The sequence below is a fragment of the Gavialis gangeticus genome, unplaced genomic scaffold (genome assembly GCF_001723915.1).
Source record: "Gavialis gangeticus isolate Ggan-Ray unplaced genomic scaffold, GavGan_comp1, whole genome shotgun sequence".
NCBI classification, from domain to species: domain Eukaryota; kingdom Metazoa; phylum Chordata; order Crocodylia; family Gavialidae; genus Gavialis; species Gavialis gangeticus.
Genome location: NW_017729026.1, coordinates 37,531,058 through 37,545,647, shown reverse-complemented (window position 1 = coordinate 37,545,647; position 14,590 = coordinate 37,531,058). Strand labels below are relative to the sequence as shown.

Sequence of the window (14,590 nt, the reverse complement as noted above, 5' to 3'; positions counted from 1 at the left end):
AATATAGTAAAGTTCTTTTCAATAAGGAGGTCTGTAATCATCTTTATTGTTAAGTCTCCACTGTCTCTGTAAAAAAACAGAATGCTGCATCGAGTAAAACACTAACCAATAGGTGGCCAGCTGGCCATGGAAAGTACAAAATTGGAATTAGCAATCCAGCTATGATTTTGATAAAGGAACAACATCAAATAGCTAATCTAAGTTCTTTTTAAGTAGCTGCAAAACCTAACTTTGAAACACAATAAACTCTAAATATCTGTCTGCCAAATATAGTGGCTTCAGAGATGTAAAAGTAAGAGTCCCAGACCTACAATCCTTTTTAAAATCACTACAGTCATATTTATATTTATATCAATTTCTATTTTTTCACTAAGAACAATGGCAACATTCCCACTAATTTTAATGCACCATGTATCAAACTGTTCGATTTCAGGGATCCCTGTTTTTTTTTTCCTGAACTGATAGGAAGAGTGTGCTAACTACAAAATTGAGCTAAATATGTGGAAGTAGAGCCATGCGGTATGCTCTTCTTCTCAGAATGTATAATAGGTGCTACATAATTTTGTGAGTAGAGTGGCCAACTTTTTGGAGGGACAGATTTGGGAAAAAACACTGATTTTGAATAAAATATCGTTATTCTAGAATTCCCAATGTATCATAAACTTTTATCCTTTTCATATGGCTCCTAAGCATTCCATTCCTTGAGGGGAATTGAGCAAATCAGAAGTTGATGAATTTTTAATGCAACCATCCTGTGGAAAGAAATATCTTGGTCCCCAGTATCTAGTCTCTTAAGTAATCAGTGACTAATTAGTGAGTCGCTACACAATGCCTCAGAAAGAAATTTTAGAAACAAGGAAGCCAGGTGTTTTGGGTTACATTAAGGATGTGGCCCAAGCCAACAACAGCAAGACTGATACCTGATCATTTTGCCATTTGCTCCAAATGTGCTGTGAAAACTTCCTGAAGTCATGAAGCTGAAGATAAAGCAGCATTCTGATTTTGCTTATTAGTTCTTTTCAATTTGCATCAGAACCTTAATGCAATCTAAAATTAGGTTTTGACACAAAGGGCATTTTTACACGTGCACGTCGCAGTGGTGGGTGCTTTGAAAAGTGCCTGGCACTGCACTGCATGCAGTTGAATAAGTGGTGAAATGCACGTCAGTGCTGAGACAATGTCGGCAGGGTTCAAAAGCACGCCACCACCATTTTCTGTGTGCTGAAATGCATTTTGCCATTTATACAGCTGCACATGGCACAGTGCAGTTCGCCTCAGCTCACGCGCAGAGCAAACTCAATTAATCAAGTCTGTTCTAAAACAGGGGATCTCCGGCACATTGCTGGAAAAAGGTATGTGTGTAAATGCCCAAGCACAACAGGTTCTCTCCCATTTATATTTTCCCCTTTAAAAAATATAATAATGATTGTAGCCTATTAGTACACACCTTAGATATTTAAAAGTTTCTTCTTCACAATATATTTGCTGGAGGATACATGATAGAGGGAACTCATACATTTCTTGCACCCCCGCTCCCAGGAAACTGTGGGATATAGTGCTGGACATGACGTTACCTTGGGTACATGACAGTCAGCCCCTAACCAGGCTCTGTTTCACAGGCCTAGGTGGCACTCTGTTTAAGTTCTTGGGTAAGATATGAACTTGTGGTAATTGGGGTAACTACGGCAAATATTTCCACTGTTCTTTTCTTCCCAGTCTTGTTTGATGTTATTGGTGTTGACTTTTAATTTTAAAAACAAAATGGAGCTGTTGAGCTTATTGGGAAATATGTTAGTGTTATGGTGTCTAAGTGTCTGACTGACAGGGAATAGGAGCAACCACATCAGAAAGGTACTTTTCTACTTTTTTCCTTGCAGAGTTCTAGGCAGAGTCTGGCGCTGGAGTTGGCTGTCATGTCCAAGTCTGTCAACTTTTTTTGTTTGAAACAGCAAGGGTAAGATGAACTGCAGGGTAAGATGGGCTGTTTTGAATCAAATAGTCCAGTTATGATATCACTTCTTTTTTTCTTTTTTGTTCTTTAATGTCCTTTTTGGTATTGATGTTGAAATTTTGGCATAACCTCAATTATTCTGGAAATGTGTTACCTCACTGGACAATTCCTTATTTAATATAATAAAGACACCATAGTTTATTGGGAATAAAATAGTCCATCTTGCCTTCATTCCATTTTACCCAAGTAGCTAAAAAAATAATTGAGTAAAAATAACTAAATACAACTGGTATAATGATATATAGCTACTCAAAATTTTTTTTTTATATATCATTTTTGCATAATATTTTTCAGAGATTTTATATATATTCTTTGTGACAAAACTTGGAATTATTTACTTTAAAACGATTAAGTAATTTCTTTCTATTAAATTATAATGCTATGGAAGACAATCCATACATGCTTTTTTATGATGATATTTTTTATGTAAATTAAGTTGAATTTCCTTGTTTTCAATAATTAAACACCAGAGAAGGTCATGTGCTACAATTTGTCTCATTAGACATTAAATTAGTGTTAATAATTATGGCAATTGCTACATAATGTCTATAGCCCCTTTGTTTTTGTGCCATGAGCAGGCAACTCCAGCAATGCATTATAATCTATCTTTATCTAGTTTACACATAACAGCCTAATATTGTCATTGCTGCTCTATCAAATTCAATGGGTGGCACAGCCACCCATGTTTATCTGAAGCTGTGGGGCTAATTATAGAGATGGGAGATGCTTTTTTTTAACTGTGAAATTGCTAAATAACCCTTTATAACAATAAAAGTGACAGAAGTCAAGGATCTGTTTGTACTCTGGGGTATGAAATGGTTTTCTTTGTATTTGCTTCTGTCAATGAAAGCTTATTTTTCATTGACGAAAAAAAAGTATTTTTTATGAACTCCTTAATGAATCTTTGCTAAGTGCTTTGAAGATAAAGCACTGTATAAAGACTGAAGTGTTAATATTAATTTAGAGGCTTAACCCAGCTGTGAACATTTACTATAAGCCTTTTTCTGAGAGAAAAAAAAGTAGGTTTAAGCAACAGCTTTTTTTCCTCACTTTCTTCTATCACAACCCGACTAGGAAAAAAAGATAAAAAAAGATTAGATCATTATCTGTACTTGGAGTCTCCCATTACTATACTTTGATTCCCACTACCCCAAAAACTCTGTCTTTGTAAGTGTAATCGGTATTTGTGTGCCATTTGAGTTGTGTGTGTTCGGTACAAGCAATACGTAAACCTGTAGCTTAAAGCTTTTTTGCACAGTGATTTTCTTTCTACCACTGTGACAAAAAGTGTTGAACTCTTGTTAATTGTTTTCTGTGCACTGGTTTCACCTTTCTCCCCTAATTTCTGTTAGGTTCTGAGCTCATGCCCAAAGCCCTCTCCACCAGGATAGTGGGAGGCATTTGGTGGTTTTTCACACTTATCATCATTTCCTCGTACACTGCTAACCTAGCCGCCTTTCTGACAGTGGAGCGCATGGAATCCCCTATCGATTCTGCTGATGATTTAGCCAAGCAGACTAAAATAGAGTATGGAGCAGTTGAAGATGGAGCAACAATGACATTTTTCAAGGTAAGCGCTTATTTTCTAATTGAAAGAGAATTTTAGCATGAATAGGAATTAACCCTGTTGAGTAGTTGTTGAATATGTGATCTAATTCCAGTGTGGGTTTTGGAAAAAGCAAGAGAAACAATGTGTATAAAATTTATCATAGCAAATAAAACTTCACCGATCATTTTTAACCGGAGAGTTGAATGGACTCTAACGCAATATATTGTGTGCATTGCCTGAATTCCTTGTTTGGGCAAATTTTCCATCACTGAGTGTGAGAGTGAATTTTGTCAGTGTATGGGTTATAGGGTTAGAACAATGATGTTACACTTAATTAAGAGTCTCTATTCCTCTCCTTATATATCACCTCTTTGGGCACTGGAACAGCTGGGCTGAGCATACCTTGTGGACTGTTCGTTTTTGAGAATGTCTGTTTGAATTGTATTTTAAGTTAATAAAAAGCAGCTAAGACTCATTAAATCTCTTCCCTATTTTCACCTAGTGAGTAGGGCAATTCAGTTTACAACACAATGTTTCTTTTTAAATGAAGTAAAGCATATGCTACATTATTTATTACAGAGATAAGAAAACACTGTTTCTATAGCTCCTTCAAATACCTAGGTTGGCACAAATTAATATAAAGTGTGTACACTTGGTCAAAAGCTGGTCTGGCCCCTAGGTTTTGATAAAGGATCCTAACATTCCCCTTAGTGTGGGGCTGTAGTCAAGGCCTGGCTGGAACGTACCGTACTCCAGAGTCCTAATTTCCCTGCAGAAACTGTTGCAAGCTAGTCCTTAGGTTTCTTTTACAGCAAGACCCAAGTAGGCTTAAGCTGCCCCAGAGACAGTGGAACACAAGGATGAATTAAAGCCATCCTTGCACTTCTCTCTCCGTATGTTCAGATCATAAAATTCACCACTTGATCATCTGCAAGAACTAAGTGATCATTATCTAATATAATGATAGCAGTGGTGTTACCAGTGGATGTAGCATGCTTAAGTTTTGGAATAATCTTTAATAATCACCTTCTGCTTAGGAAAAATAAATTAAAATAAAATAATATAATATAAAATAAAATAATCTTTAGTAACTGAGGACTTTGCAAGGCCCTTATCTTAGTATATTAGGAAGGTACAGGATGTTTCCCTCAAAATACCTCGTTGAAAAAGTGCTGAAGAAATTGATGGAAGTAACTAATCAACAGGGATCCTGGTTTTCTCCATTTTAAAATGGCAATTTCTCTGATAAAAAATTGCAACTTCTCTGATTAAAACCCCCCAAATCCACATTTTTCCATGATTAAAATGAAATACCACCATATATGCAGCTATCAGTTGAACACAATGTTTTACTGATAAATTTACAATTTTAAAGCAGTTTGGAAGCCTACCAGTGCCTCAATCATTATAATAAAATAAATTCTAAATACCTGTAGATTTTGGTGTTTGATTTTGGGCTTTTTATTATGGAAATTCAGAGTGCCCCCTTCTCTCACCAGGATGTAGGTCTAGCTGTGGCTGTGTCCCCCTGCCCCCCAGCCCACTTTGAGGCACTGAGCAGCCATGATATCCTGGTGCCCTGCCCATGCCAATGCCCCTCACTCCTATCCCCCAGCCCCTCAGCTCTGATGGTGCTCCTCACACCTCATCCACAGCCCCCTGGCCCTGGTGATGCTACTCAGTCTCCATCCACAGCACCCCCTCCACCTCCTGCTAGCGCCCTTCACTCCTTACCCACAGCCCCCTTCCCCACAGCCCTACCAGAGGGGGCCCCAACCTGTCAGGGCTGCAGGGCTAGAGACCTGGGTCCACAGCCCTCTACTACCTTCAGTAGCGCCCAAGCCCCAACTGCTGCTTGTGGGAGGTGGCAGCTGCTGTGATAGAGCAGAGAGTGGAGCCCAGCTCCCCCCCACGCAGAGGCAACACAACCGGAGTGGAACCTGTGGGGGGCGGGTATGAACTGCCCGCTGTGGGCTCAGGCAGGGGAGGTGGCACGCTGCTGTTGTGCACACTGCTAGGGTGGGGAATGGGGGGCACATGTCTCCCAGATTTGTGTACAGGATGGGTGCAGACTTCAGGCTTGGGATTCCTCACCCTGCTGCCCTTCTCCCAGGGCCTCCATGGCCCAGTGGGTGGGACCTGACATAGCAGGGCAGAGCATGGCTGGGCACCACTACTGCAAGCTCTGTACCACCATAGCGAGCTGCCCTCCACACTGCTGCCCTTGCTGCTCCCAAGTGGGCAGGGGGCACCTCACCATGGCAGCACAGGGCCCATAGAAATGGCATCAAGTTTTCCTGCCTGGCCCTATTCTGCACTGCCATGCTGGATCCCACCTGCCAGGGCATGGAGGCCCCAGGGGGAAGACAGCAGGGCAGGGGGCCCAAGCCCACAGCAGACAGCCCTCCCCCTGCTCACAAATGTGGGGGGCACGTGTCCCCCATGTGCTACCCAGGAGTGTGAACAGTGGTGGGGATCCATCTCTCCCCACCCCCGCCTCCCAGACTAGTTGCCTGCAGTTCCATCCCACTCCTTGCCTGGGCTCTATGGCTGTGCATGGGCTGGGGCCCCAAAACCATGCATCACCTGGGCTGGGCAGCAGACCCAACCCTGCACAACTCCCTCCCTCACTATGGGGAACTCAATCCCCCCTCCACTGCTCCCCACCAAACAGACTTACCTGAGGGAGCTGCTTTCATGAGCATGGGCACATGTCGCCCCCTGCCTAACTGCCCTCTTCCCACTCCCCCCAGCCCCTTGCAGGCTGGAACTCTGCCAGCCTGCAAAGGGAAACCCACCATTTCTCACATATTTCTCTTTTAAAGAAAAAAAATCCAGGTTTTTTTCCTTAAAATGAGAAAATCCATATTTTTGTCCTTAAAGTGGAGAAATCCATGTTTTACTGAAGCAAACAGAAAACCTGGATCCCTACTAATCAGTTACAGCAACCTTGATGACAAGAAATGTGTGACGAAATTCAGCAGGAAATAATACCTTCAGAAAAGTTTAAAGAGTTAGACTTTTAAACGAACAAAAATGATTAAAGTCAAAGGACATAACGAGATGCCACAAAGTACTTATTGAGTTACAAGGAAACACTACAGGGCTTTAATTTCATTTTTGTCTGGCAGAAGACTTTGATCTTGTACTCTTTCAGATTGGAAGGCTAAACTCTAAAATATTAGGAGGCAGTTTTTACTTTCTGTCCAGATGCCAGCAGCACTTTTCTCTGTCTGTCCTTAACTTTTTTCTTTATTTCTTGTTTTAGTTCTTCCTATTGCTCTTTCTTTTTCCTTTTCACTCCAGGCTGTGTTCCTCTCGCTCTCTCCTTGATTTGTCTCTTTCTATGTCTTCCCTACATATTTCCCCAAATATATATTACTCTGATTACCTCTCTTTTATAAACACTTCCCCTTTCCTACCTGTCCCCAACCTTTCTATGGGTTGCTCTTTTCTATGCATCTCCTATTTGGTTTCTATTTTTTCTGTACCTTCCTTTATTTTTTTGGTCTGCATTACCTCAAAAGCCAGAAAAACATTGGCAAACAGCAAAGCATTGGCTGTATTTCCTGCATGGTAATGTTTCATACTGTATTTATTAAACTGGTACACAACAGAAACGAAACATCAGATCAGATCATGCAATTCTGTATTGCTTTAGTACATTTTGGAATCTTCCATTTCCGTAATGATATAAATGGGAAGTAAGTACAAAGTGTACTTTTAGTTGGTTAACTTAAGGACATATTCTGCCTTTTGTTGTAGTGATTGCCAGTTTATTGGAGCTAGTGTGTTTTAACTCCTTGTTTTAATTTAATGCCATAGAAGTTTGAAATGTACTAGAATAATGATTCTTGTACATTATTTCCCTCACTTTGGCAAGAGTGAAGAAGGTCCAAAGGAGTATATACATTCAAGTAGAAACTCTGATGCTCATGATCAGCAGTCAGCTTCTTCCTAATTTTTTGTAATCATGGGTTTTGGGTTTAAATAGGTATGAAATGAGATAGTAGCATTTTCCACCTGGTGCAAGGGAAGGCATAAAAGCAGTTTAGGGATTCATACAGTAGGTAACTGGAAACTAGGGGTTATAGGGGTGCCTATAATGTGTTCTGATGTGTTCTGATTAGAACATGGTGGAGCAGGCTCCATTAATTGAGTCTGCTGGAGCATTCTCATTAAAACACTCCAGTGTGCTGCAGCATCTTGTGTATTCAGTCTCCTACATTTTAAAACTGTGGCAGAGGTACTTTAACTAAAGCTCATCGAACAAGCCTTAATTAAAGCATCCCCCCCCACCACCATTTTGCAATGCAGGACACTGAATATTCGCTCCTGAGAGCCATTCTAATTCAAATGCCCTCTGCCCTCCCCCAACTTGTATAGGTACCCTAGAAGACCTAGAAAGTCTGGAAGAGCATGGAGCATAGTATATCTTTATGCAGCAATGGTACTACACTCTGACAAGGTACAGACATTACACTTTTACTGGAATAAGTGACCAGAAACTGATCTAAGATTTACCCCTTCCAGCACAGGGTGAATGTGTGTTGTGTTTACTACTGATCTAAACTATGCTGCTTGCAGAAAACCATGTAACTTAAATAGATTCCACCTCAGGCTTTTTGTATTACTACATCTGTACAATCTGTACAATGCCTCTGTATTGTTACATTATACCATTACAGATAGAATAATGCTCAGAAGGAAGGCATGAATGTAAGACGTCACAAACTATTAGGACTATAAATTAATTGTGATTAACACCTGCGATTTCACCGTTAATTTGATTTTGCATTAATTTTTTAATGCACGTTAATTGCTGCTGGTTATAAGAGAAAAGCAGCCCCTCTCCCCTTGCCGCTCCTTGGCCACACCCCCTTTTCCCCCTCAAACACACACCAGCCAGCCATAATATAGTCCTAACCAGTAATATATATATATTTTAAAATATAGTTTACTGTTTTTGTAAAACTATATAGATACAGATGTACTTATTAGTAGATGTATATATTGTTTTAAGAGAACCATTTTGTTAAAGTAAAAACAATCATAAAACTGGGAACAGGAGACAGGAAAGGGAAACTATTTAAATATAACATTGTGAATTATGTCATTGGGGATATTAACAACTATGCTACATTATGAAGTTCCCCAAAGTTCTGCAATTAGGATAGAATACCTTGGTTAAAAACCACCCTGGTTAAAAGAGCAGGTGAAAGGAGTAGCTGATAGCAATGAGTGCTGTTGTAGCATTAGGAAACAGGCAATTGCACAAGGACGCTAAAAGACCCAGTACAAAACTCTGTGGCCTTTTACCAGTACAAGTAAATATAATAAAAATGGCATCTCTTTAGCGTATCAGGACCAAGAAAAATCTTAATAATAGTATAGAGGTTCTATTAGATTAGGATCACAAGGAAAAACAGAATTAACCTTTTTTTCCCCAATGTATCTGGAAAGAAACAAAATGGCATATTCATTTTTTATATTGATAAAAAACTTTATTTCATCAGCAGGTAGAGGAGACTGTAAAATGATAACTGTTAAAACTTAACTGGATAATCTGGAAGATATTTAGAAACAGGGTGGTGGTGGTATAACCTTTCTATTTTCCGTGAGACAGTTAATGGAATAATGTGTCCAGTTCCAGTGACCAACTTTCAAAAAAGACTTTAACACATTTTAACTTTTGAATCAAAGGTAAAAGAATAAGCAGACATTTCTAATATATCTAGAAACTAAAGAAGATCTATCTAGTTAATTTATTTAAAGAAAGTTAAGGGGACTTGATCATGGCCTATAACTGTCTAAATCAAAATCTAGATTTCTGACAGTTGATATCAGTTTAATTTAGTAGAAATGTTATAATGAGATCCAGTGGTTTAAAGATGAAGCTAGACAAATTCAGGCTAGAAATGAGGTGCATATTTTAACAGTGAAGGTAATTAACCATTGGAAGAATTTACCTAGGGAACAACTGGATTTTACATTGCTTGCTACTTAACTCAAGGTTGGATATAGTTTAGGGATAGCTCAAATAGAGGTTATGGGACAGATACAGAGATTACAAGGTGAAGATATTTGGCTTCTGTTACTCAGGAGGTCAGAGTAGATCATAGTGTTCCTTTCTAGTTTTAAATATAAAACTATTGCAGTAAGATTGCACAAAATGATTGAGCATGTAATCTGGTCCCGTGTGTGTATATGTTTCTGTCATTATAGCAAAATAAAGCATCTGAGCAAAACAGTGGCATTATGTTACAATATAAAATAAAAGCTCCAGATGGTTTGTCAATGTTAAATGAAAATATGAAATCTTGGTAATAGTTATTAGTTCCAACCATAGTGAGGCACAGTAGCTGTCCTTGAGATTCACAGTAACTTCTGAACGAATGATCTATATAGATCAGGGGTTGGCAAAATGCGGCCTGGGGGAAAGAGGTGTCTTGCTAGGCCATTCTATCTGGCTCGTGGTGCCCCTAAAAAATGTAGAAAATTTATATTAATCTGCCCTGGGCTGCCTGTCATGTGGCCCTTGATGGTTTGCTGAAACTCAGTAAGCAGCCCTCTGCCTAAAATAATTGCCCGCCCCTGATACAGATGCTCACTAAAATCTTCCCTTGAATATCTTTGGAAGTTAGCCAGCACTGGGGAAGAGCTAACAGACACACATTATTTCTTGAAAAATCAGGACCTTACACACTAACTGAAGGATTTTATACCTAAACCTAGAAAGAGTTAAACACTTCGAGAAAGGGGAAGGGAGGACTTCACCAGCTAAAATCCAGATGCTGGGTAGAAGTATGCTAGGATTTGTACTAGCATATGTCCCAGGGGCCTCTTCTAAGTCTCCCTATCAACCTCTGTCTGATAAATCTGATTTTACATCTCCCTCTAGCACTTGCAAAGAAGAAACTTCCTTTTTCTTCCCTTGTTTACTCAAGGTGGCTAAGGGATTAAGTCTCAAAAGTCTATACCCTACCTCAAGGTGAGTGGGTCTACACTATTCCCCAGCTTCTGCTTTTTAGCCTTCCTTCTCTGTGACTAACACAGGAAACCTGTTCTGCTGCTGCTCAGAGCCTTCCCAAACAGTAGCATACTGAAAATGACATGATTCTTGACTATTTCACAACTTCTTACTGAGCATGTCTACACATGCCCCCCGATGTGCAGTTGTTACTGTGCAGTCACTTAGTACTTGCTTCAGCAGTTCTGACATTACTGCACAGTCCTAGTGGCATACAAGTTGTTTCTGGCCTTACTGCGCAGTAGCAAGAAGCTACTGCATAGTAGCTCATTGCTACTCTGCAATAGTGTCAGCATCACAGTTTGCACCTATCAATGTTACATCACCATAGCAACAAGCTACATTGCCATAGCATCTTGTGTACATACACCCACTGAGTCCTGAATATAGATGGTAGAAGAACGGCAATTCAAGGTTTTAAAATTAATTTTCATTCCATATGGAAATAAAATAAAAAAACTTTCTGCATTGTGTTCCGGTCCTTATTTCTGGATCAGAGAAGTTAAGGGGTTTTTTGTTTGGGTTTATGCCCCTTTTAAGATTGGAAAATCTACTTTTGAAAACATTGTTAAAATCAGTTTCATTCTGTGAAATATTTGGGTTTTGCTTATATGTTTTTCATGAAAAAATGTGTGTGAAAATCAAACCAGCTCTTTTTGTGAATAACAGCTGTAAAACTAACCAGAATTGTGTTTATTTCACTCTGCTGCTGTTTGGCAAAGCTGTAAGTACTCCAGCTGTCTCTCATCACTGTCAGTAAAGCACACTACAGTACATACACTTTGCATGTAGTCGACAACTGCAAGATAATATTTGCATTCAGAAAGCTATTTCTTTTCTTTTTAACTGAAAGCTTGAATTTTGTAAAAAGCCATTTCCCCGCCAAATGCCACTACCTAGGGCACTGGTTCTCAACTTTTTTAGACTCAAGGCATCCCCATAACTTTTCTTAATTCATTACAATAGGTAAAAAAAATAACACGACTGGAAACACAGTTTTTAAACAAACTGGAAAACACAAATATGAATAACCATAATATGATCATTAATGCTACAACTGATCCTGGCAGTGCCCCAGTTGGGAATCACTGCCATGTTGTTATGGTTCCTGTCACAACAGGATCTGAATACCCCAAATCTTGAATGTATTTATTCCTGGCTTAATCATAAGCCACAGAGATCCCCTCTCCCTCTGAAGCTCTTAAGGTGTCTAATGGCACTTAGGAGGTTAAGTGTAAGGTCTAGAAATCAGAATTTTTAAATACAAAATAAAATACCTTCTATGAGCAAGGACTTTGTGCAAAATATCACCTGTAAGATTTATAATCAAACCATAAGTGTCCTAACTTGGGGATAACTTCTTGTTTTTAGCATACTGCCTAAAAAGGGAGGGGAGAAGAAGGGTGAAGAGGAAAATAAAAGTTATGGGGCAACCCTATAAAATAGGGTGAGAGGAGTCTCTCTCTGCAGAATGGAGATGCCTTTGTAGGGCTTCTGGGTCCCTGTCATGGGAAGGGTCCTGCTGGCTGGTGTGGTGCAGTGCAGGGCAGCACAGCCTGGTAGCAGCTCCAGCCAGCTTGCTCTGGACCCTAGTGACAGACTCCCTTCTGGAAAAGCCTCCTGAAATGGGACCTCCTGAGACCTCCTACCTGCCACAGGGACTGGAAGAGAAAGGCTGCCCCTCTCCCCTCTGCCCAAACTCCTGCCTCACTCTTACTGTCAGCCTTCATTATAGCATATTATGAAAAAGGAGAGGTGGATGCCTTCCTTGGGTTCCAAAGAGAGCTGGATCCTGTCCAACAGGGCTGTGTGAAGCTTCAGTAGCCGATTCAATTTGGAGGAGATTTGGGTTGATTCGGGGACCAAATCTCTGAATCTGAATCAAATCAGACAACCAAGTAAAAGCTTAGAATTGATTCAAAATATCCAAATTTGTTCAGAAAAGGATTTGGAAAAGATCTGGCCCATTCAGAGATTTGGCCATAGACGAAATAGGCAGCTGACAGCTGCTTCCAGCTGGTAAGTCTGTTGGGGTTGGGCGAGGGTGGAGGGAAGGGGCATGAGGGAAGGAGGGATTGGGGCTGGGGCTGAGACAAGCTGCCCAGCTAGAGCAGGGGGCACATTACTTGGGGAAGGGGGAAGGGCAGTGCAGGATGTGGTCGCAGCAGTGCTGGGAGTGGTGACTCTGCTCTGCTGTTGCTTGCCCAGCCAGGGTCGGGGGGAGTGAGATATGGGTGAAGCTCACTCCAGGCCAAAGCGGGCAAGTGGCAGCAGGACAGAGCCTCTGTTCCAAGTGCTGCCACACCTGCATCCTGCACTCCCCTACCCTGGCTGGCAAGTGGTGGCAGGACAAAGCCCCACTCCCAGCGCTGATGCAGGTGCAGCAGTGCTGGGAGTGGGGGCTATGCCCTGCTGCCACTCAGAGTGAGCTGTGCCTGCATCATGCCCTCCCCCACCCCCATGCCAGCTGGGCAAGTGGCAGCATGGCATGGTCCCTGCAGCTCTCCCTGCTGGGGCAGAGGCAGGCACAGCCAGATGAACTGTGGGAGAATCCCCCATGGCTGCGCTGCCCAGTCCCATCCCCCGCCCGGCCCAGCGAGACTCCTGGCACTCAAAAAAAAAATGAAAACAAAAACAAAAAAACCACCCCACTCACCGACTCTGGCAGCAACAACTGGGGCCTCTGGGTGCTCATAGCAGAGCCTCCCCCCATGCAGTGTGGCACAGTGGGGGGGGGCATCGGGGATTGCCCCCCCACTTGGCACCCACGTGGCACATTGCGCATTGTCACATTGCGCAGGTGTCATATGGCTCGGCAGGGCACCGTGCACTGTCTGGGAGCTGGGCAGCTCCATGTGTCAGCCAGAGCTGGCAGCACTTAGCCCCAGTGGCCCCAGCTCCCAGGCAGCGTGCAACGCCTTGCCAAGCCACGCTGCACCCGTGCCATGGGGCAGTTGCCGTGCAGGTGCAGAGTGGGAGAGGGGCGATCCCTGCCGCCTCCCAATGCCCCACACTGCATGGGGGCTCTCAGCCATGAGCGTCCAGAGGCCCCAGTCACTGCTCCTGTAGCTGGTGAGTACAGGGCTGTGCAAGTAATGGGGCCAGACAGGAAGGAGCCACAGGAGCACCTGCAGCCACCTGGAGGAGCTGCAGGAGAACCTCCAGGCACCTGGCTATTCCTGCCTCTCCCCAGCCAGTCTGAATCACCAAATATCTCTGAATTAGTGCTGAATTTTCTAAAGCTGATTAGGCCAAATTGATTCAGGACAGTGATCTGAATCTCCAAATCGAATCACTGCCTTCTGAATCGGCCGAATCCAAATCCAAATCAAATTCTTCCCTATTCACATAGGCCTACTGTCCAAAGCCATTTCAAGGTCCAGTTCTGTTCTCCATCTTTTTGGATACAGGTGAGGTAGGCCAGCTTGACCTGGGAGTGTGGGTGGTATGGCACTCCTGAAAGGTCTCACAGCACCCCAGGGTGCCATGTCACCCTAGCTGAGAATCACTAATCTAAAGCAAGATTCCTGTTCATGCACTTATGTAGCTATGGTTTTTGTTTGATTGTTTGTTTGTGTCTGTCTTCTAGGAAGTAGGTTTAATTTATAGCTTCATTTTATGAATAGGGAAATGGAGGAACCAGGAGAAGATAAGTCTTTCTCAAGGTCACACAGTCAATCAGGGCAGACAGGGACCTAGTTTGGGAATCCTGACTCCCAATCTGAATATTACTTGAAAGATTATCCTTCTTCTATTTGCTTCTGTGGTTTCATTTCCCCTTTCCCCCTCCTTTCCCTTTTTCTAGTTCCAGTTTCTCTACATCTTTTTTTCTCCATCATTCTCTCTGTTTATCTAATCCTATCTTCTTTCTCTCATAAAAGCCTCTTCCCAGAATGAACTGTTCTCTTCTCAGTCCCTTGTCTTCCTGATTTTCATTTTTACCCCTTCACTCCTGCATCTTATATTTTTCCTCATGAAATGTATTACTGCTTAGGGTTAG

General features: G+C 41.8%; 1 protein-coding gene across 1 annotated transcript in view; it reads left to right on the top strand.

Annotated features, from left to right (window-relative positions):
• GRIK2 (glutamate ionotropic receptor kainate type subunit 2) overlaps positions 1-14,590 on the top strand; it is an 805,806-nt gene that overhangs the window by 625,136 nt on the left and 166,080 nt on the right. Inside the window, exon 13 of the mRNA XM_019520163.1 lies at positions 3,364-3,581. Within this exon, the coding sequence (XP_019375708.1) occupies positions 3,364-3,581 (218 nt within the window). The remainder of the gene's footprint in view (positions 1-3,363; positions 3,582-14,590) is intronic.